We start from the raw sequence: 25976 nt of genomic DNA, 5'->3' as shown, positions 1-25976 counted from the left end.
AAGCTTGTGTGAAAGAGAAGCTGATGTTTTTGATAGCTCTGCATAAGAAATGATGGATAAATTTGTGAGGGTAAAAAAGGTGGCAAAATTGAAAGAAAATCAACTGCTTGATACGTAATCAAAGTATTCCAGCATGTTTTAGTCCTAAAGTTTAATTCCAAGACATCTCATTTTCTTGAATTGCGCTTACATGACAGACATTCTGCTTTTAAGGACAAAAGAAATAATGACATTTAATGTCTCTAATTTACAGTTGTATCATTACACAAACAATTTTCTATTTTAATTCAACAACACACATCTTTTGTCAATCATGTGGAACAGAGATAATTGACTGTAGCAGGAATCATGCTATCATTAGGTAATTATTTGAAGGCTTTTTTCTTTAAATGCAAATGCCTGAAATCTCTGTCATGTCTTATGATTTTGTCAGCAGAACCCTGTCAATCTGAATAGCTGCATAATTTGTTTATTCTCCAATCCTGATTTTGGTCAATATTAGCAATTCTTTGCAAATACCTTCCGTCAAAACAGAATATCTTTTTTTTATATCCTAATGACAGGACTGCCAAAGTTTATAGATGAGGGGCTAAGTGGGTGGCTTTGTGCTTCTTCTACTTCCTTGAAGAAGCATTATTCCCTTGAAAATTAGTTTTAGCCATCTTGGTGTGCACATCAGGTGGTTCTGATGAAAACAAAAAAACGATTAAGAGTTGCAGAACATGCTTTCACAAAGTGAGAAGTTGTTAATTCTGAAATTACTTTGCTGGTAAAATGGCTGCCAAATGTCTTCGCATGGCATGCTCTGGTGTCACCCTTATTCAAAATATTTGGAATTCTTCCTGTTGGAGGTGAGTGCATAATGAAAATCAACTTGAAGTGAATAAAAATGCACAAAGTACTTAAAATTTACTACTTTTTAAAAAGAGATGAGGGATGGGCTGGTTTTATCTGTGATAGTCAAGGTATATTAGTCTGGAATGGCACAGAGCTAGAAGCACATAAGAGGTATTATCAGAGATGGTGTAAAGGTCTGAGTCGGCATTTTAAAACCAAAATAACTTTTTCACAAATGCATTTGAGTAAATAGGAACCATTAAGAAATGATGAAGAAGATAAAATTATTAATCACAAAGATACTAAGTGCCTTTTTTCCAATCTTATTTCTATATAGCAGAAATCAAGTCTGTATGCTGCTGCATGATAAGAGTGTAATGGATGTAAGAAAAAAAAAGGAACAAATGAAACGCTGCTTGGAAACTCTGCCTACAAATAAATCAACAAATCCAAACATTTTTCACCAAGGGAACTAGCAAACTGATTTGCAGTTACAGTGGCATTAACTAGAACCAGAGAAGTGTCTAAAGGCTGGAAAAGAACATGAGCAGCTTTTAGGGGAGAACTCAAGTGCATCTGCTATTTGGTGGATTATTCATGGGAATAAATAATTTATGGAAATCAATAAATGTCTGGCAGGTAATGGAACAATAAGCAAAAGCACTTACAGGCTTCTAGCAAATTAATCTTGCCAAACTTTCATTGTTTTTCTTTCCTGAATAGTTGTATACCATTACAGAGAAAGCAGCAGTGTCCTAAGTTCAAAATAGTTCAGAGTGTAACAATTCTCAATAGCAAAGTTGGATTGCTGAATACATATCAACTTTTAATGAATTTTCACCTTGACTAAAAGAAACTGTTTTGACTCCTTAACTTTTTATTTGGGATATTTTGGAATTTGGAGACAAAGTAATGTACACCCCAACGTGCATCCTGCATGAGGAAAGAGTGTAACAGGAGCAGCTCATCTTTCACACAGCTGTGAAAAGCTGGTAATTTTCATAAGAGTTCATAATTGGTGCCTTTTTAAATGGTAGATATTCTGCTTATGGGAGGTCTGTGGAAAGATATCATTAGAGAACCTAATGGATTACATTTCTTGGTCATAGGATCAAAATGGTTTGGCTTAGAAGGGACCTTAAAGGTCATCTAGTTCCTGCCTCCTAGTTTACCTCTACAAAGGTGTGAAAGTCTTTATTCACTTGATTTGTTTCTTTCAAAGTGTGTGCAGGAAATGAGCGTTTGAGTTACATACACATTCAGTCAGAACATTTCTTATTTAAGAATAATGCTAAATTTCTGTGCATTTTCCTTTTTATTTGGAAAGCAGTTTTTGTCAAAAGGGAATTTGGAGATAGGTCTTGAGTTGATTTTTTTTTGTTGTTGTTTGTTTTAACAGAAAGCCATCCACGTTTTTCTAGGAGAGAGAAGGAAGCTGGTTAGCTTCATTATCTGCAGTTTTGTGTTAGTGATCTTAAACTCCTTCAGTTCTCTATTTAGAGTAGAATTTTGGGAACCCAAAACTCCTTCAGCTTTGAAGCATTTAGTAGATGAAGTAAATGAGTACTTTTCATTTTAAGTACTGCATGTGGCATACTCATTTTTCAGGGTTTGCTATCTTGCTGTTGTGTGTGCTGCCAATCATTCTGGGTTTTGTGTTTCTGCATGTTGCTGGTTTTGGCTCTGTAATATTCTTAGAAGTATTTAGTGAGCAGTAATAGATGTAAGTCACAGCTAAATATGCCTGCCTATTGGATTTAGTTTTCCCACAGCAAGACTTCATGGCCTGGTATGCTGAAATAGGAGCTTGCATACAGTTTCCTTGCTGAGGAGAAGAATAATGAACTGCAAAACACATTCTGTTGCTATTAGCATTTCAAGTGGATTGAGCTATTCATTAGAAAAGAGTGGGCTCCAGCAATTAGGTTCCTCCCTGTGCTCAGCTGACTTGTCATTTCCAAAAATGAGATGGACCTCTGTTTTGCAGAGGCTAACGTTTGTTGATGGAAGAAATTATTAACGAAACTTGAAGCTGTAAGCTTGCATGGAATGTATGTACATATACATGGAATGGGGCACAGTATTAGGCTGTAAAGAAATTCTTTTACATTGCTATTAATTCCCTTAAGACTTGTATCACACACTGAACTGGTTAAAACACTCTTTGTGGCAAGCAGGAAGACAAGAAACCCTGGGATTTAACATTTTACTGCTCATTTTATATGTAGGTGGAACCTTACTGTTGAGACAAGGATGGTCAGTGAAAGAATTTACTCATTTGGAGCAAAGAATTTATCCTTTTATAAACAGTGTGCATCACCACTACTTTTCAGCATGTAACATTTGCTGGTACTTTGTCTCTTAAAAATTTTTGTATAAATGTGACCACAAATGGGGAGCTTTAAGTCCAAGTGACTATTCTGTTGTCCTTGGAGTATATATATAGGTATCTGACTCAAACTGTGTTGAACTATTTGAGTCAATATGGCAGAATGTCTTTTGAAGATGAAAGGGAAAATATTTATCAGATGAAAAGGAAAATATTTATTTTATTCTTTATGGTACTGAATGCATTTTTAACTGAAGCATATTTTTCTGCTACTTTTTCCAAAGTACTGCTATGAAAATGCAGTGCAGTCTTTCCAGTTTGGATGCTTTGGGAGAGCAGTATTTTCAAGGAAACACATGCTACAAAAATGTGGTTGTCAATGCCAGAGGTATCTTTGGGTGTAGGAAGTGAATAGTTGTTCTGTTCTTCATTACATTTTAATGTATGCACTGACTGTTTTTCAGGAACTCCAGGAAAGAACTTAATGACATACGGTTTGAGTTTACTCCAGGCAGAGGTAAGGCTCCTGCAACTGAATTATTCTCTTACTGCTTAAAAAGGCATTTCAGAAATGGATTACTGCTTATGCTTAATGCAGACTGCCTCTCTGGAATGTTTCCTACTGTGCAGAGCTTTACATTGAACCTCCGTGGAGTAAGAATTGCAAATGTATGTAAATTCTAGTGGCAAGGTTGCATAATATATGTATTAGAAAACTTTATTCACAGTATACTTTTATCAATTTAATGTCTTATTGAAATGATCTGTTTGGTATATGAGATCTTGCCTAGCAATATTTCCATTTTCACATTTGGAAAACATCGTAAGAAATAGAATATAGTAGCCATAAAAGTGTATGTGGTGATGGTAGTAATATTTAAGTTTCTTTCCCTTTTATAATAAAAGACTTGTCTATTAGCAAGTATAAAGTGCACACCATTTTTCAAATGCTTCAGCTGAAAGTTTAACTGTATCTCTAGTTTTGGTATTATCACCAGAAAGACATTCTGGTATTGAAACTTTAAACTCTACTGCATACTTCTGGAACTGTAGGGGCTTTCCAGTGCTAAGAGCTGTAAGAACTTGTACAGTTGCCTTTGTTCGAAAAAAAATCAAGTATTACTGGGATGAAATGCACAGAAGGCTAGTATTTTGAGTAAGAAGGTATCATCCTTGTTAAGCTGCAACCCTTTGAACTATGAACCTATTTTATATTCCTTAGAAGTCAGTGTTCACTTTATTTAGAGAAGCCTTCAAAGAGCTTTCACCTAAAATTAAATCCAGGTTGGAAGAGGTGTCTCTTTCACAGTAAATCATACTATCTTTCATGTGCAATAGTTCTGTGCATGGATTTATTCTGTGTTGTCTACCTGCTTTTCTTGTTGATTTTGGCAATGAGTAAAAACAAAAAAGGCCTGTTACTTAATTGGGCACAGAACATCTCAGTTTGCCAGAAGAATTACTTGGGAAGCAGTTACTTAAGCCATTTGAGAATTCCTACGTGGTCAAAAATAAGAGGATAGACCAGGACTGTTCCTATAGTCAGTCACTGAGACAGCCAGAAGACAGCTGTGCTTCTCATCTCCAGAAACTGCAGCTGGCTCGGCTACCTTGCTTTTCGCCTGCGTGTGTTTCTTGAGGAAATGATAAAACTTTGTTTAACTGCCTCAAAGCATGAGCTCCATGAAGGTGCTTGGTGCTGGGGCCAAATTACAGTTGAGACTTAGCTGGAATTTAGGCTTGTTCCTGCTGTTCCTGCCTACTTACATCTAAGCCTTCTAAGGTCTTTATCCAGGGCAAGTACTAGTCACAGGGACTTAGGAATTCAACCACTCAGGTACAGCAGTTCATAGGAAATCCATCCAAAGCTTTGAATTTCCTGATTCACAATACTTAAAAGCTATTTGAAACCTAGATCTCAAAATAATGACTGTTCATGTAAGTCCTTTACGCTACTTGCAACAAACAAGAAAGCCATGTCTCTGTCTAGGTATGAAGAACAATGGAGGGCATAAAGAAAACAGTGAAAGCCACACTAAAGCATAGTTTATTTTCTTGGTTGAGAAGATACTGAACTTGCCAAATGTGTAAGAGGAGGTAGTTAGGTAAGAGAGAAGTGCTGGTGGCCAGGAGAGGTCTGTAGGGGGTGTGTAATGAATCAAGTCATTACCTTATGTGATTTGCTGTGCAGAGGCTGATAAGATAATTATCTTTTTTTCCTCCTAATTAAAGATAATTTTGAATTCAATCTTGTCTCCATAGGTGTTTTGGAACTAAAATATATTTTTTGTTGAAGTGCATTGGATGACTGATACTTTTTGTTGTTTTTGTGGACTCTTACACTTCTTCCTTTCACCTTTTGGACAGACACAGCAGATGGCGTTTCTCAGGAGCTGTTCTCTGCAGGCCTGGTTGATGGCCATGATGTAGTTATAGGTAAATTACATTTTTGTTTGCAATTATGCTCTTGTGACAAGTTTGTGTTAAATGGATGTGAAAAAATGTGTTCTCTGATGCTGGTTTTCAGAAAATCTTTTTTTCCTAATTTTGCTTTCATATATGCATAGTTCAATCAACAAGGCAATTTTGATACCAGTCCAAGAATTGCTTTTGGAAGTCAGATCTCTTCAGTGGTTTGAGAGGGATGATATAATTTAGTTCTCCTGAAGGATTATTGACAATTCTATGATTGAGCATTTTTGTGATAACCTCATTTTTTTGTGTAACAATAAAATGATTTGTCAGTAGGATATTGCAGCGTGTGCTTTGCTGACTCTGAAGTTAGTCTTCTGTTTGGGTTCAGGACAGTGTTCAGGACCTGTTGAAGTTGCATCTAGTGGTGTTATTTCTGTAGTTAAAAAAAAAAAAAAAGAAAAGGTAATCAGAAGTGTTTTCTGCTGGCGGAAAGATGCTTCTCTATTTTTCTATTCCAAGCTTAGTAATGTTTTAATTTTTTTTCTTTTTCTTGATCAGTGCTTCATAAAGATGATTAATTTGGAAGTGCTTATTTCTCTCCATCTTCTTCCTTTCTTCTGGATGCTCAAGACCAGCAGATGTATAGTCACCAAAATAAGAGCAAGATAGTAAATGCTAGATGAGGGAGGACTGACTTCAGGAATACAACCAAGTCAATTTTTGTGTTGTGGTCAAAAAAATTCTTATCAGTAGGTTAAGATTTCCTTACCAAACTCCTCAGTGGTATGGAGAGTGTTTCACAGCTCCAGAAGTTCATTACTTGCCTGGAAGATTATCGAAAATACATTCTCATTGCATTTATAGTTAAACTCCTTCTGAGAGAAGCCAGTACTTTTTGCTTTTTGATGATCAGAATACAGATTAATTCTAGCTGATCTAAGAACAAATTCTTATCTGATCTTTTACCTTTATTTCTAAAGAAAAAGTATTTTAGGGAGGCTTGCAGATGATACAAGCTGTAGGCACTCTTAAAGTCACTTCTACTGCATGGTTATTTTAAGGGTTCTGGAAGAGGAACTGCTTGGCCTTAGTTTGTTGTCATTTAAACATCAACTATGGAAAATGTCATTACCACACTCCTGATAATATTTCTGGCAGAATTTTCATGTAGAAAAAAAGATATTTTTTTCTGGCTAATTGAAGAATTGTTATTTGACTGCCTGGGCAGTCAGGTGGCACTCTGAGTCACGGCTGGTGATGCTGCAGTGCAAGTCCTGCTGAGACCCAGTGAGAAATCTTTTCCCTTCTTCATCTTCCCTCTTCTACAATATTCTCTTTCAATGCAAAGTGCCAGTACTTCTGTGAAAATGGCAGCATGAATGGGATTTGTTATCATCTTGCAAGGGGCATGATGGGGGAAAGGCAAATGAAAATAGATGTCCCTCGTGATCAATTCCCATCCCACAGTGATAGCATTTTGGTCCTTGAAGAAGCACAAATATTTCACCAAGATTTTCCCTATCAGGCTTGGTTAGAGACACTCTCTAGTTAGTAATAAAAGTTTACTTCTTTGCTTAGTCCCTGTTTTGAATTGCATCAGACTTTGATTTTTAGCATTATGATGGTTCCTTCTGTACTTTCATGGTTTATCTTTTATTGTGGTACTAAAAAAACTAAGGAAATAAAATTTCTTGTGTGTAATGAAATGAATCAACTTGTATTTAATTTCAGTAATTTATTTTTAGTTTATATTAATTTTTATTTCATTTATACGGTGGGGTTTTTATGGTTTAACTTACCTGAAGCTCCACAGGCACAAATTCTTGAGTGAATTAGTGTTATAATCATGTGTCTGCTTCACCTGTGAAGTTTTCAAATATGTTTGGACATTGTTACCTTCCTAGAAAATTACTTCAGATTTCATATTTTACTGAAGGAAGATTTCTGAAAAATGTGATTTTGCTTTTAATTGAGTAAAAAATTAAATTTGCACTTTGTTAGAATATTTCACTGTAACAGTGCAATCTTAAGAAGTGTTTCAGTTTAAAGCCAGAGGTCATATAAGAGAGCAGATGGTGCTGAAATTGTAAATCTGTTTACAAAATTAATTTTCTGTATAAAATTATGTTAGCACCTTGTTCACTCAAAAGGTTTAAAACCTTCCTATATTGGAAGAAGGGAATAGTATAGAAGAGCTTGGTTAACCTTCTTCACCAGAACTGATTCCATTAGTTTCCAGATTGAAAGCAGGTGATAAATTACCCTTCATTTTTCAGCTGAAGCAGGCAGAAATTCAGCCACTGTAACCTGACTAAAAAAAAGGTTCTGAGATAGTCTCTTGAAAATTGTTCCTGTAGATTCTTTTCATGGATGTTAAAACATGTAGAGACATGGACAAAAGAGGAAGGTGAAAATACCTGATTTTATGTTGAACTGAATAATTTGTTGGCATAATGGCTGATCTTCTGAAAGGACATTTAACCTAGGAGTCAGCAAATGCTGTTGTGGAAGTATGGCCATGGCATGTGTGAGCTGAAGTTGTTAGTGTATAGAGTTTAAAAGCTGACACCTTAAGTTCTATAGAATTTGCTTCTAAACATCAAGCTTCACCTTCTGAATCTTGCTGGATTTGCTCCACTTAACACAGGCTTCCCAGGAAGATTTCCTTTCTGATGTACATGAAGTTCAGCTACCTGTTCTGCAGCAAAGGAGAAATCCCAGCTTGATGTTCAGTTTCGGCTCTGATGGGCTGCTTTCTTTTCTTTTAGCATTGTTTCACAGAAGGTCCCTAGATCATGGGAATCAGCACAGAGATTTGTTTAAAAGCAGACTAGAGTTTGTGTTTGCAGAGGGGAATGAGCCTTGGAACCAGTGGTATCTTGCTGATGAGGTATTTTTATGCGGAAATATCTATGTTGAATCAGATCTGGAATATTTTCAAAATTCCTTTTGAGATAATATATCTCTGTATGCAATACCTGTATATTAGCTGGTAAATGTTCATCAGGTAATGCTTCATTATATTTGTGATACCATAAGGAAAACTCAAATCATATCAACAGTCGATTCTGTTGAAAATGATGTAATTGCAGTCCCACTCCACTGGTATATACAATGTGCATATAATTACAACAAAGCCTTAGACTACAGTTAATTTTCTGGAGTTCTTGCTTAAATTTCAGAACCTGAAGGTGTATTTACAATACTAAATTGCAGTATATACATAACCACCACCCCCTTCCCTTCCTGAATACTGCTTAAATAAAAGTCTTGATGTCCATGAAGAAATGTGAAGTTGCCCTCTACTCTATTAATGTACCTTTTAAAAGATGTTTTTGTCAAAAAAGTATCCCTGAGTACTTTGAGCATCATAGAAGATACACCTTCACTTCTAAATACATGTGACACAAACTACTGCTGAAAGTCTTTGTTGGGGATATCCACTTAGTAACCAGAGGAAAAAATTTTAGGCAGTTAAAAATAAAACTTTCTGCTGAAAGGCCTAATGTGTTTAGAAGAACCAGCTGAAAACCAGTGATATTTTGAGGTGCACTGATTTTTGTAATATTTAGGAAATATTTTAGAAGCTTTGTTTCTTTTAGTCGTGATTCAAACTGAGTGAAATAACTGAATTTTTAGTTAAATGTATCACAGTTTTATTTATTCCAAAGCTCAGTGTACCCATAAACTTTCTAATGAGAAAATGACTTTATAGATTCTTACCAATTAATATCAACTAAATTAGATAGACTAAATACTTTGTGTTTACTTTTAATATATTATCCAGAAAGAAAACATACAGATTTAATGAAAACCTGACTGTATTTTCAGGCATTTTGTAGAAACCTATGTGCCTTCAACATGTGTACATAACTCAGTATCTCTTTAGCAAGATATGCAAATATATTACAAGTGGAAGAATATCTCTAAAATCCCTGGGGGCTTTAACAAGGACTTAAATATTTCAACACATCTGGCTCATTTAGAGCTAATGCACTGAAGGGTGACTCATAATGATGATTCTGCTGGGAGCTCTGGAAGCTTGAGGTGCACCTGCAGCTAATGAATTTTTGTGTCTAATTGCACCTAAGTTATTTCAGACTTTCTATGTTGGAGGTAAAAGGTGCACTGGAGGAAGTGTATTGTGTGAAGCTGGCAGGTTTCATGGAAGTTCCCACTGTGATGAATTTTCAGTGTGGTGAAAACATAAAGGTTCAAGGTGCAGAAAACCTTGTGTTAGGTGAATAATCACTATTGCTGTGGTTTATGGCAGAACTATAAAGATGTGATATAAGAAATTCTCCAAGCGTACAAATTATTCTTGACACATACATATGTGTGTTCATGTGTCGTATTGAATGTGCCTGTCTTAAGGCCATGATAAAGTAACTAATAATTTTTAGTCATTTTAAAGATTAAAAAAAGGTAGAGTTGGCAACTGTCTTCAAAGGAAGTTCCTTTTTTCAAAGTGCAGTCCACCAGTTCCTACTTAAGTGTGCAAATGAGGAATAAATCCATGTGGTTATTAGTGGGATTAGTTTGAGTTTTGCCTGATACGGTAAGTGATAAACTCTCTGCCCCTCATAGATCTGGATCAAAGTTTCAATGTCTATCCTTTCTAGTTAAGAAGAAAACAAAACAAAAACAATTGTGAATTTGAATCAGAAATTGCAAAAGCAGCAATAGATGTAATGTTCCTGTTTTCAATAGTAATTTCCTTGTTGTTCTTTATTTCCTCGGCATTCACTTCTCTGCCAGGGGCTAGTATGTCAAAATAAGGATTTATTGAGGTTCTTCAAACTAGATGTATTCCATTTCAGAACCTAACTCCAGCACATCAGGGAGTCTTTTCTAAATATATTCTTCTTGTTTCAAGTTTCAGATACAAGGTATTGAAGTACCCTGGCTGCTGTTTCATCTTCTTAATAGTTTTGTCAGAACATTATCTATAATTCATAGCTGAACTTGGGACAGGACTTGTGCAGACCTGATAGGAAAAGGAGATTGCAAAGTAATAATATGCATAGCAGAATATGACCTGCCTTATTTCTATATAGACCTTTATTTCAGATCTAATCCAGTGTAATGAAGATACTTGTTAGAGCTGTCTTCACTACCTTGATGATTATCAAACTGTTGCCAAAACCTGTCTGAAAACTAGCACTTGCTTTCTATGTTCAGTCACAGTGAAATGATTTTTTTTCAACCTAGTACTCTCATTCTTTTTTATAGAGAATTTAAGAGAACAATTTACTGTAATATCTCAGGCTTGTTAAATAGCCCTACTAGCAGTGCTGGGCAGCAGGTCTAAATTTTTATTATAAATGTTCATTTGAGACTAGACTGAGGTCTAGAATGCTCAGGATCCTCAAAATGAAGGGGAAGTGATGAAATATGTATATACTCATCCCTCATCTTCCTAAATAATCTACTCCATTAGGCACATGAAGAATCAAGGTCTGAAATACATAACTATTTAATTACCCTAATATATTCCATTTATCCTTTTAGAAAGGAAAGTAGAACATCCTTTTACTTTGTTTACTTATCCTTTTAGTTTGTTTTAAACAAGCAGTGGTTACCCTAAGCATTTTTCACATCCTCTGGGGGAAGGAAAATCAATTTGAAATATCAACCCCTATTTTTTTTTACAAGTTTCTGAGAAAAGGTACAATTTTCCAGTTGCACAATTAATATTTTAATTTATCAATAAAACCGATTGTCACAGTTATGGTCTTTTTCTGGTTTTTTTTTTCCTCTTCTCACAGACTGTAGAATATAAAATGTTTCATTGGAATCAGATAGCCATATTAAGTAATTGAGAATTCAGGAGCTTAATAATGTGTTATTGGAATTGATATAGGTAGATTTCTAGCACTAACTTAAGCCACTTTCTATTTGGATACAGTACTCCTGTTTCATAAAATATACTGCTTCTGTTGGGTGCGAATTTTTCCATCAGTCAAATAAAGAAAAACTACAACTTGTATATTACTTTACCAATCCTCAGTTTTCCAGTTTAGGCCTGTGACCCCTGGATATCAATACTCCATGTTAATCGATCTTAGTTCACTTCATGTGAAGACATTTGAGGTCTGCTATTATTTTGTAAATGTGTTGAGATTTTTTTTTTTTTTTTCAGTTTGAGCTAGGGTAAATATTTAAAATCTTTATTTGTGGGTAGAAGCCAATCAGGAATATACCCCCCTGATGTCTCTGCCATTCATTTGTATAACCGGGGTAACTGGTTAGTTCTTAAAGCTTTGGTCCCAACCAAGTCTCATTTTTTCCTTTTGGAACAAGATAGCCTGGTGCCAAATGCTGTTTAATATCCTTAATGTCTAAAATGACATGAACCAGCCTAAACAGCCTAGGCTGTCTGTATGGAATAAGAAATTAATACAGTATTGGGGCTCAGAACTCATATGAACCACAGAGCTCAAGTGGTTTTAATAATTGTTTTAAATTGTGAGAAGTGCAGGTAGAAATTGTTCACTAGGGTCCCTGTTCACTGGGATGCTGGAAGAAACCATTTCCAGTCTCGGTGTTCCTTTCAAAGCAGAAGTGCTTTGGCCTTCTGTTGTCCTGTACCTGCCCTCTTTAATCTGTGTTTTCTGGTGGTGAGGCTGCAAATCGAGCTGTAAGAAATTATCATAGTATCAAAAGTTGAAATGGAGATAATTTCCACTGTCTTTTATCTATATCTACTGATTCAGCAACACACTTTGAGAATTCAGACAAATTTGTAAGCCTTAATCTCCCTTTGATAAATTACTAATGACACACTCTTCATAAATAATACATTTCTAAATGTTTTTAATGCTTCTGCCATATTGGTGTCCAATAGCTTTCTCAGAAGAGAAGCCAGGTTTGCTGTTGATCTTTCTGTTTTCTTTTTTTTCTGACTTACAAGAATCATGTCTAGGTCCTTGCAGTCCTTTAGCAATAAACACTTGCTGGTTAGCTGCCACAGATCTTCAAATGCTTTAACATTTTGTTTGCTACTGAGCAACATTAACTGAAGGGATGTTTTCACAGCCTCCTGAATGGTTGAACTAATGGAATCATATTACACTTAAGTGACCTTTTTGATCTCTCTTTGAAGGGCCCTTTAATCTTTCAAGGCAGACAGTTGGTGAGCTGTTAGATACTAACAAGATAGAGATCTTGGAGGAATTGTTACCAAAAGCTCTAAACACTGATTGTTTTCACTGTTTGCATAATATACTATAATACAGCACTATATAGGTTTTAAAACTTAGTTTTGACTTCGTTCTGAACTTGCAAATGCATGAAAACCACTGTGTAGTATGAAATATAAATGAGTGCATAGATTGCAATGAACATTTTGCAATATGTGAAATGGCCTCAAGAGCGTGCATAATAAATTCAGCCCTTTGGAGGAAAACCCTAGCAGGAGCTGAATTTTTAGGAGCGATGATTCCACTTAAAAGTATTCCCTGCTACTCAGTTACCCTGTGTCCTAAGACCTATACAGGAGCACACAACATTAATCCTCAAACCAGCAGACTCCCAAGGCAGTTAATTATGGTGAGCTCCATGTATCAGATGAAAATGGTAAAATAACTGCCTACTGTTGGGGAAGAGGTAATATTTGAAACAATCAGCAGGAAAGCCAATAAATCTGTGGAGGTTTGAGCTTGTCTTCTCTAAGAGCCGTACTGTTGATGAAGTAGGGAGCAGTTGAAGGTAGCTATTTTTTATAGACTGAGTTTTAGACTACATAAAAAATATTTCACTTCTAACTTATTAAAAATATTTTTCATTTTCTCCAAGGTTATAATTTTTCTCTTTTTTTGGTGACAGTAATTTTGTGCCTGAATAATACTTCCCTTTCCTCATATCTGAATTTCTGGATTACAATATGCACTAGCTTTGCAAACTGTTGAACCTAAGCATGAGTTCATGAGCTATTTCCGAGGTTACCCATCCATTCTTTGCAAAATGGAAAAGCAGATGAATCATTATTCTTTTGAGAGCACCCCAGAAATATAATCTTAAGCTTTAGATTCTGCTTGTGTCTGTGTTTATGCCAGATGGCTCTGGCTTAGTTGGCTGGGTGGGCATTGTACTGGAAATAGTTTAACTGTACTTCATATAGCTTTATTTACTGTCTCATTAATTTTAACTTTTCCAGAAGTTTTCCCTCTTCAGAAGCCATTAGGGTTAAGTTTCATGCCGTGTTAAGAATTTTAAGTAACCAGAGAGAGAGCGTTTTGTCACATCACAGGAGAAAACCAGCTATTTGAGACTGCCCAAAGTTTGGTTATTGTCTTGTATTTGTAAGATCTTGAAGGTGGCCTTTTTTTGTTCTGTTACCTCATATCAATCACTGAGGTAAAAACTAATTTATGTTGTTGGCCAAAATTGTAATATAGCAAAGAGTAAGTAATTTGTATTATATACATGCAAAAGCCTCTAGTTATATGGTTTTTTAAAATTTATTCCATCTGCAATTAACACCCTGTGTTCTGTATATTTATATGCTGGGTTTGACCTTTTCTCCTATTGCATGTTCTGCAAGTGCAGACACTTATTTTGTCAGAGTGGCACAACCATTTGTCACTGAGCAGAACCTGCAATGATTTGTGGTGTGTAGGTTGATTACATGTCCTTCAGAAGCTTTCTGAAGAAAGTGAACAGGATCTCATTTATTGTTGTAAACAACAAAAAGCCTCTTGACCTAACTGCTGCTAATGTCTAAAGAGAGCTTTTGCTCCAAGGCATGATTTGAAGTATACTCTATTTACCTGAGGTTACTGCTGGCAAAGATTTTTCCATCACCACTAAATTTTTTCTTGTTCATGTTTCTTCTTCTGACTTTTATAGGTGCATGGCCATAACATATTGAGAAAACACTTTGCAAAATAAAAGAGTATAGAATATCCAGGTCTTGTAGAAACAGTGAATTCCCAACAGGAGTTTAATTATCAATTAGTTCTGCTTGCAGGTGCTAATCTATGAATTTCACAAGTACAGCATTCAAGCCATGACTTCAGATTATTTCAAAGAAAAATGGCTTTGTCAATAGGAACTGCAGTATACTTAGAGATAAGGTGTAAAGAGACATGTATTTTACAATGCTCTTCACTTTTCCAGTGGAGAAAACAATTCCTGCCCCTCTAGAAAGTCCTAGTATGAAACTCCTTTTCACTTTAGGGAGAGTGTTCCTGTATTAAATTGATTTTGTTCACCAACTTGCAACACAAGAATTTTTGGGACTGTGAGGTGAGGAAATGTGGTGAGAATGGGATGGGTATTTTCCCTCACTATGGTTTGCAGATGTGATCGGGTTCATTTGGAAACTGAGCATTTAGAAACTTTGAGTCTCATTTGTCATATTTAAGCCAAATTAGAACTTTGCACGTGAACTGTACTAGAAGGGTTAGTGAGTCTGAGTCTTGGCCTAGTAAATAATTTTCCTGAATGAGAAGAGCCTAAATCCAGTAGCTGGAGGAGATTTTCATCTTTAAAGCCTAATAGTTCAACTTAAAAATAATTGGGTTTTTTTACTTGGCTGAAGTGGCAATTCTGTATAGGGCTGAACAGTAACAGCAACCGCTTGTAAGTGAAAGCATTCTTTAATGTCACGAGTGTATACCTGGCATGAATTTTTTTGGTGTCTTTGAGGGAAATTTGCATACTTAGTGGTCCAAACTGTGTAGGTTTAGTAATAGTCCTAGATTTTTAGACATTTTTAATCTCCTCCCTGGTAAAGAATCAATCAGGAGTGGGGTTAGGATACATTGATACATCCCTGATGCCCCTTAGCCAACTGTATGCTAGTTCATTAAAACACTTGCTGATCATGGGCTGCTGTGTGCAAAAGCACTAATAATACCTTTGCCAGGAACTGCCTAAGGGCAGCTGGAAGGTTTGCTCCTGGGGGAATAGCCCAGCAGCATGCTGATTTGCCTTAGCTGTTCCACAGCAGGGCGACATCAAATGAAAGGCTGCCCTTCCTAAAGACATGCAATATGAATCATGCAGAAACATGCAACTGAATCAGTTCAGTTCACATTGTCACAAAGTATCAGTGACCCTGAAAGAAAGGAAATAGGATTTATGGCAGCCCACTGCCCTCTGAAACAACAGCTAGAGAGGGATTAAATGATTCAAGTGGTAATTTACAGACATGTATATGTGTAGAATTAAGGAGAAAATTCAACAAAAGCCTTGATGTCAAGTTGAATGCAATTTTCTGTAAATCATATTTTTTGTCTTATTTTTACAGTTGCTGCTAACTTACAGAAGATAGTAGATGATCCAAAGGCCTTGAAAACATTGACTTTTAAGTTGGTAAGTAAAAGCATGAATGGAAGAAACAAACAAATTATCACAATATTCACATAAAAATCTGGGTTCTATCTCTGTTACAGATACTTTGTTGAATAAATGTGTTGACAGATAAAGTGACTGAAATTTCCATGTATTAGAGAAAAAGCTTAAACCCTGTTTTGACAGGACAGTGCCATAACTGCATGGGGAAGGAGGTTCAGTCACATGAGTTCTGAGGTAGCCTGAGGTTTAGGTGAGAAGCTGCAGTAAGAAAACCCCTGGGAAGAATTGCAGAAACAATTAAAACAGATAAAACTGTAATAGCTGGGTTTACACTCCTTCACCCTTACCCCTTTAGCTCTATCCTGGCTGAAGTGTCCTCTGCTGATGGACATATTATTCCAATCCCATTTTTTCAAACTCCTGCTCCATTTTTCTTGCATGCAGGTCACCTTCTCCACTGCTTACTTCTCCTTAGTTCTTCTTTTTGACCTTCTTTCAGTTGACCATCCACACCTGCATGTTGGTCTTTCTCCCACTGTATTTTATTGTTGTTTCTGCTTCTCTACCTCTTTCTATCTTCTGTATGTATGTCATCAGACCCTGGGTTGGGGCTTGGGACTCCTTTCTCTGCTGCATTGGATGGATCTTAATTTTAGTCAATACTGATTGTAGCATGATAGATTTAATTGAATATTAATAATTTTAAATTGCAAAAACTTGAGCCAGAATTGATGTGCTGTGTTTGTTTTTATTTATTGTTGAAATTAGGTTGAAAAATGTGTATACCAAAAGCTACTGCATTTTTAGTTATGTAAATACCAATTAGCTTTCAGCACCTTTTGCTGAGAGTGACTCAGTCACACGGGAGACTAGACTGAATGTCTGTTAGATAAGCAGATCTCCAGAATCACAGCTTTGTTTATAAAAGCAGCTGCTGTAGAGAGCCATTTTTAGACCTAACTGATGATGATGTATTAATTCAAGACTCTTCTTCCCATGTCATTCTTTATACAGATCTGAGAAGCTTTAGCTGGCTCATTTGAACTCATTTTTCCTCTACAGTCCAGTGAAATCCCCTGAACTTCCACATACATTCCTTGTGAGAAGGGGTTGGGGTAGGGGAATAAAGACATGTAACTCAATTTCATTTCTTTTTCTGGCCTTTGCTATAAATATAGCTGAAAAGCTACTACTTTTCTTTTTGCAGCTGATCTGTGCTCTTGCTGTCTAAACATCTGACTTGGCTTTATTGTGTAGTAAATGGCATCTCACCAAGAGCATTTAGGTAACAGTTACTCCAGAGGCTCTGAGAAGCCTGGGTTTTTCATTCCCACACTTAAAATGGAGGCTTGTGATTCCAAAATGTAATACCCCAGAGTATCCATGTTATGTATGTTGAAAAAAAATCCACTTGAAAATTTAGGTTGGGATATTTTTTTCTATTTTTTGGTGATTCAGTTGGATTTATTGCTGAGGTTTAGGCAATATCACATAGAATTTCAGATTCCAGTGAGTGAATGCTGATATCATCCTGCTTCTTACCATACTCAGTATTAGTAGACAATCCAAAATCAATGTCTTTGTCCCTGCTGTAGGTAAGTTCCACTGGATGGGTAGGAATTCTGGAGGTTAATTTTTAACCTTAGTTTCTTCCTCATACTTTTGACCTAAGTTTCCTGCCCTGGTTCCTATTTTCACGGGGAAAGACCATAAAAAGAAGTATCCTAATTTATTTTTCTCCTTGGATTAATTCAATATATGTTCAATATGTGCTTCTGCTTATTTCTGTATTGTATAGTGAAGTTGCTAAGTGAATTGTTGCCTGTGAGAACTCTCTCATATCTTTGTATGCATTACTGAGTCTTTGTTACCTCATAGCAAGATCTCACTGAATTTGAGCACTTGTATGCAACTTGATTAAAACAAATTTTGTTGGTAAATATTTAATGGGGATTAAAGATTTAAATGTAGCTAATCCTATATCCATTCAGAAAATTCAATGGAAAAATACTTCTTAGTCTAGGATTAGTTGCTAGTATTTCTGGACAAGCAGTCTGGTTAGTATCTCACTGCTTACAGGTTGCTGTTGCTGGTAAATAATATTTCTATTCAAACAGCAAGCTGTCCATCTTTGAGGTGAAAAAGGAACAGTTTATGTCTTAACGATTTTTGTCTTTAATTATTACCAAAATAATAAAGAAATTTTTTAAGGTGAGGTGTCTGGATGGCAGGGGTTGGATTCCCTCTCTTGCATATTTTATAAACACTGTATTTTTGCTCTTGCAAAGATGTAATTCTGCAGAACATATATAGCATTAAATATCCCCTAGTTGTCTTGGCTAGCACAGAATGAAAACTTCCCTGTAGGATCCAGCTGTCCACACTTTGGGAAGGAGGCTGCTTTAATATACAAATAATCTTGGAAACACTCAAGGAAACACAAAATCATTGCACAGCATAATTTGCATTTTGTGTAAGGACTTTGGTTATGAAAAAGGGTGGAAAGAAGCCCAATAATGAAAGAGTGTGTTCAGTCTCTACGTAGCACTTTTAATTTGCATTTTGTGTATAGTATTTGTATTTATGCTAAGCAAAATTTTAAGTTAATAGATTCCAGGTGCATTAAATAGACATAAGATATTTATTGATAAGGAAGGCATTTAAATATCTATATGCATCTAGATATGTTACTTAGCATGACTTTGAGGGGATTGATAACTAGCTAGAGAGTACAACAACGTTTGTAGTAGCAGCACTTATTAGCATTAAATTTTAAGTGCAAAATTCAAACTCCATTTATTTGGTAAATTCCCAATCCAAGCACCATTCAGGTATCTCAATAGTAACCAGGAGTGATGGTCTCAGCCCTTTAACTTGCTTCTGTGGAATAAGAGATGTGAAATACTATCTGAAGAGAGAACTTCAGTTCTCTGTGTCTGCTCAAAGTAAATTTGAAGGAGTAGCCTGATGTAATACTTCTACAAGTGTCAACACAGTTTTATTTCTGGTCATGAAAATTGAATGGATTGTGTCAGTGCACCTTCTATGCACAATCTGAGAGCTTTTAACCCTACAGCACATGTTTGCAAACCAGTTCTATTAAAGGGTTCAACTGCTACTAATGCAAAACAGGATCTAAAGCTTTTCTATAGGGTGGCCCAATTGTTCTGTTGGACATATTTTGTGATATGTAAAAGAATCTGAAGGCTTCTGTCATAAATAAGTTAGCATTGCACACTTTTCATGCAATTCTATTAATATTTTGACTTATCTACAATACAGACAAAAATGTATAAAACCCTTTATTTAAAATGTCACTTTTGTCCTACAGAAGCAACTTTTGTGTTTAAAAATAAAAACAGAAATCCTCTGCCTCCAACATATTTTTTCTAAAACAGACCTTAAGTAATTGTTTAGTTCTGAGCAAAGTGGTTTTATATTCTTACTGATATATATGAAAAATGAACTGATCACTTGTGCCAATTTGTTTTGTGACAAGCTTTAGTGAAGAATCTAAACTGCACAGTTTTGAGTACTAGATTGTTCTGTCAGGATGGAGATGTCTTTTTGCAAATATTAGTATTTACTCTTTTACTGAAGACTGCCTCAATTTCTTGTTAAAATTCAGCTGGTTAGTGAACTAACTTGCTAGCTGGACTCATGAGACATTTGCTGTGTACAGCACAGTGGTAAAAAGTGGGTTCTATACATGTATATGTAGATGCTCTTCATGAGTGAAAACTCTTTACTCCCATGAAAAAGCAAATCTGGCTCCAGTCTGGAAAGTTTGGTTTAAAGATTTTGGGTATTTCAGTGTCCATTTTCCAGTATTTTCTTCCATAATTTTTAATATTGACTACAAGAGTTTGCTAAAATTAAGGATGCAATTGGTTGTGTGCTGACTGAGGCCGCACGAAGCAGTCTAAAAGCTTTCCTTCAATCAGGCTGTTTGCTGACTGGGCAATATGGGGAAACTTTATATCCTGGCTGTCAAATACTCCTTTGTAGCATGATATACTAAACATTTCTGTTTGTACTTGCAGGCCTCTGGCTGTGATGGCACTGAGATTCCTGATGAAGTGAAACTGATTGGTTTTGCTCAGTTAAGTGTCAGCTGATGTCTGTCCCTTGACCCCAAGCCGAATTGTGAGATTGCGGAAAAGCCAGCTTAGATGCAAAGGAAAATTAATGCACCACACACTGAGTTCTGCTTCATTATCTAGCAATTCACAAAGTCAGAACAAGCAAAGCCCACAGCTACACCGCTGCTGTTAACGTTCAAAATGCTCCCAAATGTCCCTTAGCAGTTGTTTTGGATTCCCCCAAAGTGAAAAGCCTATGGAAATGCTCTCAGGTGGCTGTATTTATTGGTTACAAAAGGAACTTTCTATCAAGCTTACTTCTTTCATAGACTTTGAATGATACTATTTTACCTGTACTTGTGGTTGATAATACTGCCTCTATTCTGTTACATTTAGAAATTAACATACATATAAAAGTTTAGAAATATTAGCCAAACTTGAATTCTAGTTTAAAAAATGACTGTGAATTTTATTTTTCATATATTTATGCATTACACACACTAGTAATAAGAAAATTATTTGACTTGATTATGTGCTATTTGCAGTTAATCTCCCACTATTTAAAAAAGTTTCAGGTATGTCTTTGAAGTATTTGGTAACTTCTAGGGGTTTTTTGAAGTCATTTGATCTGGCATTAGCAAGCTTTTGTTGGTTGTGTGTCAAAAACCAATCCACAAACTGATCCTCAAGGGAGTGGGAGGTGCCTTGCAGATATTAATGTTTTAAGAATGTGCCTGAGGCTGCTTATATAAATAATCTCAATTTTCTAGAAGTACCATACATATGGTACAATAAATATAAGTATATATAGTTATCTGAGCGAGGAGGGGATATACAGTAGCAAAGGTGTTTTGACTATGCTTTATTGGGGAGTCTATGAGCTAGAGCTACTGTGAGCTGTTGTTAAGGTAGAACGCTTACTGTGTCCATCTCTGATCTGACTTACCCTTAATGATAGAAACCAGTTTGATACAAGTGAATAAAAACTTGAAGAGTGGAGCTGAAGCTTTATTTGAAGTTCTGCTAAATACCAAGGTGGAGTGAAAATAATAGGGCTTTGTGCAATGATCAAGTAAAATTCTGTTACAAAGAAAACACTTCAACCCAAGCAGTCCTCTGCTTAACCTGTGACATAGATGTTGTGGAGCTAGGGAACCTTAGAAAGACTTCCACATTTGGAGACCTGTTTCTCAGAGGTTACACTTTAAACTACTTCCTAGTTAATCCTAGATAAGTGGCAGCTCTTTAATGTACTGAAAATGGCAAATATATATTGTTAAGAGAAGTTATTTATAATGCCTTGTCATAATCGTTGAGGTGTAGAACTATTTGCATATGACTCAATGTAATCCCATCCCATCCTACTGTTTACATGATGATTACTCCAAGATGACTGCAAAGATTAAAAAAAATAAAATTAAAATAAAGATGTATTGCACAAACTGATTTGTATTTTGAGTTTCCATTCTCTGAGTGGATTACAGAGTTGTTATTACAAAAGGCTGCCGCCTTTACTTAGTTTGGGAGCAGCAGCTGGGGAGGAGGAGGTGGAGGAGAGGGTTGCTTTGGCCGCTTGCTCTCCAGGGCTTTGCCGAAGTCATTTTAAAGGCTCCCAAGGGGTTACTTCAGCGAATCAGTGCTTTTCCTGGGGGAGGCCCTGTCCTGCTGGTTTGTCTGGCCGGAGAGCGGGAGGGCCCGGGCTGGGGTCGGCAGCCCAGGTGAGGCGCCTTGGGGCCGGTCAGGTCTCTCGGGGCTGCTGATGCCCTCAGAGCCCCGAGGATGGGCTGGCTCCTGGCGAACAGCGTGGCGAGTCAGCCTCTCAGCAGGGCCTGGGCACTGTCTGCGGGCCCGGGGCTGGGCTGGCGAGCAGGCCGTTAGTGAGCCTCTCAGCAGGGCCTGGGCACTGTCTGTGGGCCCTGGGCTGGGCTGGCGAGCAGGCCGTGAGTCAGCCTCTCAGCAGGGCCTGGGCACTGTCTGTGGACCCGGGGCTGGGCTGGCGAGCAGGCCGTTAGTGAGCCTCTCAGCAGGGCCTGGGCACTGTCTGCGGGCCCGGGGCTGGGCTGGCGAGCAGGCCGTGAGTGAGCCTCTCAGCAGGGCCTGGGCACTGTCTATGGGCCCTGGGCTGGGCTGGGCTGGCGAGCAGGCCGTGAGTGAGCCTCTCAGCAGGGCCTGGGCACTGTCTATGGGCCCTGGGCTGGGCTGGGCTGGCGAGCAGGCCGTGAGTGAGCCTCTCAGCAGGGCCTGGGCACTGTCTATGGGCCCTGGGCTGGGCTGGGCTGGCGAGCAGGCCGTGAGTGAGCCTCTCAGCAGGGCCTGGGCACTGTCTGCGGGCCCCGTGCTGGCCGTGGCCGGGGTGCCTGGCAGGGCTGGCCCGGCCCGGCTGTGCGGCCTCCTGCGGGGCAGGCTGCGGTTCGCAGCGGGCTGTTCACCTTTGTGCCCGAGTGTGAGTAAATACAAAAGGTACCTGAAACGTGCACCTACCAGTGACCCAGGGGATAACTTACAGCACTGCGATGGGGAGGGGATAAATTCTGAGCGCTGCTATGGGATTATATTTATGTATTTTAAAGTACATTTCTCTAAACATTGCACCGTTATTGACTAATCCACCTGCGCTACTGCTACAATACTTACTCAGATGAAATGAATGTTCAGGGTAGCTTCTTGTTTTCACTGTTCTAGAAAAAGAAGTGGAATATATATAGAATATACATCGGATGAAAATCATGTTCCAATCGCTATACACCTCCCCAGAAGCTGGGAAAAAGTGTTGGGATATGAGGAGCAGCTGTCAAAAGTGCTCGTCTGCTGTGCTGTTGGGGATGCAGGAGGTATCTAAATAAAGAATCCAATGCTTTAATTGAGGCAGTCGGCAGTATTGTACCAAGATGAAGTTGTAACAGTTGTTGCTCACTTGTGGTCTGATGCAGACGCATGGTGATGCTTCTGTGAGGCAGCAAATTCATGTGGCACTGTTGTCACAGCTGTGTTGGGTTTTAAAACTTTTTTCTTGTTTTTACTGCTAAGATACTGTGTGTAAATACAATGTGAGCAAAATACATTTTTGAAAAGGTAGAAAGAAAGGGTAATTAAAGCTTTCGTGTGTTAAAGTGACGTTCGTAAGTAGTTTATACTTTGAGTATATACACCAGGTAAAAAGAAGTTGAAAATAAATAGTGCATTGCAGTAGAAAGCAGTGAGCAAGCTATGATGAGCAGAGGTAAATGACAAATTTGCTTTTTTATTATTATATACACATCCTCTGTTGAATAATAAGGGAGAAATCTAGCAGCAATTCATTTGTTCATGTTCTCATGAAAAGCGTTAAGCAGCTGGGTGAAGTTCCTGTATATGTGACATTACTTGCCCCAAAATAGTTGTGGTGCTGGCTACAGCACCTGTCTTGTTTGAAAGAAAAGGTCTCTAATTAACGAGGTAAAGCTGGAACAGGGGAGCTACCATGTAGCTGTCTCTAAGGCCAGGAAAAGAGGGCTTAATTAGATGGTGCTAAAAATATAATCATGTGTATGGTGATTATATGCCAGTGCCTGCAGCTGGGCACTTGCAGGCTCTGTGGGCTGATTAATGTCGGTGTCCATGGAGCCAGCCATGCCAGTGTGCTGTGCTTTAGCTTGCTGAAAGTAGCTCTGTGGACTGAGATGAAAGTCAGTCAAAATGCAGTTCTGCATTTATTAGTTTCAAAGTGTAAGGATGAATATAAACATAGAGTTTAGCTTAGCACAAAGCCAGATCTGGAGACTGGTTTTGCATGTGTAAAGGAGTGGGAGAGAAGGGACATTTCCAGCCTTTTATCTTGTGGGATTCCAGCGTGGGCTTTAGGCCAGGAAAGCTGTTTCCCAGGCTGGCAACATATGCTTTTTGTGCCAAGAGAACAGGAGTACAGCATCTCTTCCTTCTGACAAGTGCTGACCTCAGATCTTCCCACCAATGTGTAAAGAGTTGTGCATTCAAACTGCAATCCAGCTAGCTCATTTGATAAGTATTCTTGTTTTCTTAAATATTACCCTATGTACTCTCACACTTTCTGCTATTGCCCTAGAACACCCTGTGTGAGTGGGAGTGGAAGGAGGAGCAGGGAAATTAGTCAGGAAACATAACTGAATTTTCTCTCTCCCATGTTCTGTCCTGAGATAAAAATGTGTGCCTTTTCACATAGCTTGGTCCATTGTCACATCTCCAATTTTGGGGCTTCCAGAGCAGTCCTATAAAATTTGATTGTGAGGCATCTCTCTTCAAAATGTTTTTAAACACTGTTATTTCTCTGAGAGGGAATGCTGTGTGCAGCTTGTAAATGGTGTGCCTCCCCCTCATGCTTTTCTTTAATCAGAGATCTGTTTTCCTTTTCACCACCTACCTCTGCATAATGATGTTGAATGGTGAGATTTGCCTGTGCCTGAAATCAATTAGCTCTGATGAGGACTCTGACACAGACCTAAAACATTGCTAATTGAGTGCATTGAAAGTGCTGATTTCTGTTTAGCAGGGAGCAGAGGATGTTGCCGCCCATTCCCACCTTACCCTCCCACATTTTACCAAAGCAGCAAAAAACCCAAAAGAGAGACCTTGTTGATAACAGATAGCAGTTAGTCTATTTTTTCTCTGAATCGATTGTGATAGAACTTTATTCAGTCATTTGCTGTGGGTTTTTCTGCTGCATCAAGTGGGCAGCCTTTCCACTCTCTTGCAGTGTACTCATGCATGTGCATGCACAAAGAATGCTAATTATTTTAAAATGAGAAGCTGGAAAAGGATCAGGAACCTACATCTTTGAGTTCCCTGTGCATGAGCTCTGCTAATGAACAGCCAGGTTTACTCAAACCACAAAAACTCCAGCAGAGTCGGGTTTCCTTGCATTTTATTGCACAGTGGCCCAGCTGATGAAATAATGCAGGCATATTAGTTGAGCATTCTGACATTTTAGTTATTCATTTTCCCTCAATGACTAAGACTAACATTGCAATGCACATAAAAATGTGGTTTTATATCTGCTTTATGACTGTTAGATTGATGCTCATCAAGCTGCTTTCACAGTTGTGTTCATCTGAGATGTTGAATCAAACTCAGTAGTTGTGAAGTTGTCTGCTGCTAATAACATTGAGAATATGGGCAATGGTGGCTCAGCGAGCAATTACAGAGACCTGGAAGAGTATATGGTAAGAAGGAAAAATATAATTTTCCCTGCATAAACCAATAAGGAGGCAATCTAGTCCTTTTTGGGACATGCATAATTTCCAAGCACGAATTTGAAAGGCTGTGCATGTTTATTGTCTCAGTAGGGTGTAGAAAATCACTTATGCAAGTGCATGTGTTTGTAGAGGGACAGCTATACAAAATAGAATCGGAGTAGATGCAAAATACATGCCTTTACTCAATTTTTTTCTCACAGGTACACTCCTAAAAATTAATAAAAAACCAACGTTTCAAATAGGGAGATTTATTTATTTATTCTTATGGGAAGAGACCAAATTGTTACTTGGGGTTTTTTTGTCTATGTAATCATTCAGACTCATTAAGGAAAGATGCTGCTCATAGGAGCATCTAGGAGTAGTGGGGGGTCTTTAGATTTACTTTGAGTAAAAAAGCTTTTTGTGTTGTGTCATGTTTACTCTGTAGACCCCATGAATGTAGCTCTCTTTCCTTTGAGGAAAATTGAGTTATGACATCTCAAAATGTATAGGAGTGTGTGGTTATTTGGTAATGCAATTGCCTTTTCACATGAAAAGCAGTGTGCGTAGCTGTCTTCAACAGGCAATTAGAAATAATGAAGCAGAAGAACCAGAGAGTGTCTAGAGGGTTTGAGTGGGTGGACTTTGTGCTACTCTTGTCCTATAAAAATAAATCAGTAGGCAAAAAGATTTAACCTCACAGGTAGTAAAACTGCTGTGTCCTGGAAGACAGGCCGTGGAGCACTAAATTGCTCCTTTAAGGGAGAAGCCTGCATTTCTACCTGCATCTGGTTTTGAAAGCATGGAATTTGTTTTATGAAGCAT

At 37.6% G+C, this 25976-nt stretch overlaps 1 protein-coding gene across 4 annotated transcripts in view; it reads left to right on the top strand.

The window, feature by feature from the left end:
- The window catches only part of STK39 (serine/threonine kinase 39), a 75187-nt gene extending 53776 nt beyond the window's left edge, over positions 1-21411 (top strand). For all 4 annotated transcript variants that reach the window (XM_059853038.1, XM_059853035.1, XM_059853037.1 and 1 more), the window contains 4 exons: positions 3631-3683; positions 5534-5602; positions 15837-15901; positions 19927-21411. In XM_059853038.1, coding sequence (XP_059709021.1) covers positions 3631-3683; positions 5534-5602; positions 15837-15901; positions 19927-20001 — 262 coding nt within the window. In that variant the 3' untranslated portion in view covers positions 20002-21411. The remainder of the gene's footprint in view (positions 1-3630; positions 3684-5533; positions 5603-15836; positions 15902-19926) is intronic.
- Positions 21412-25976: the final 4565 nt, after the last annotated feature.

The sequence above is a fragment of the Haemorhous mexicanus genome, chromosome 8, assembly GCF_027477595.1.
Source record: "Haemorhous mexicanus isolate bHaeMex1 chromosome 8, bHaeMex1.pri, whole genome shotgun sequence".
Taxonomy (NCBI): domain Eukaryota; kingdom Metazoa; phylum Chordata; class Aves; order Passeriformes; family Fringillidae; genus Haemorhous; species Haemorhous mexicanus.
Note: the sequence above shows the minus strand (reverse complement) of the source record. Positions and strands in the feature narration are given on the sequence as shown.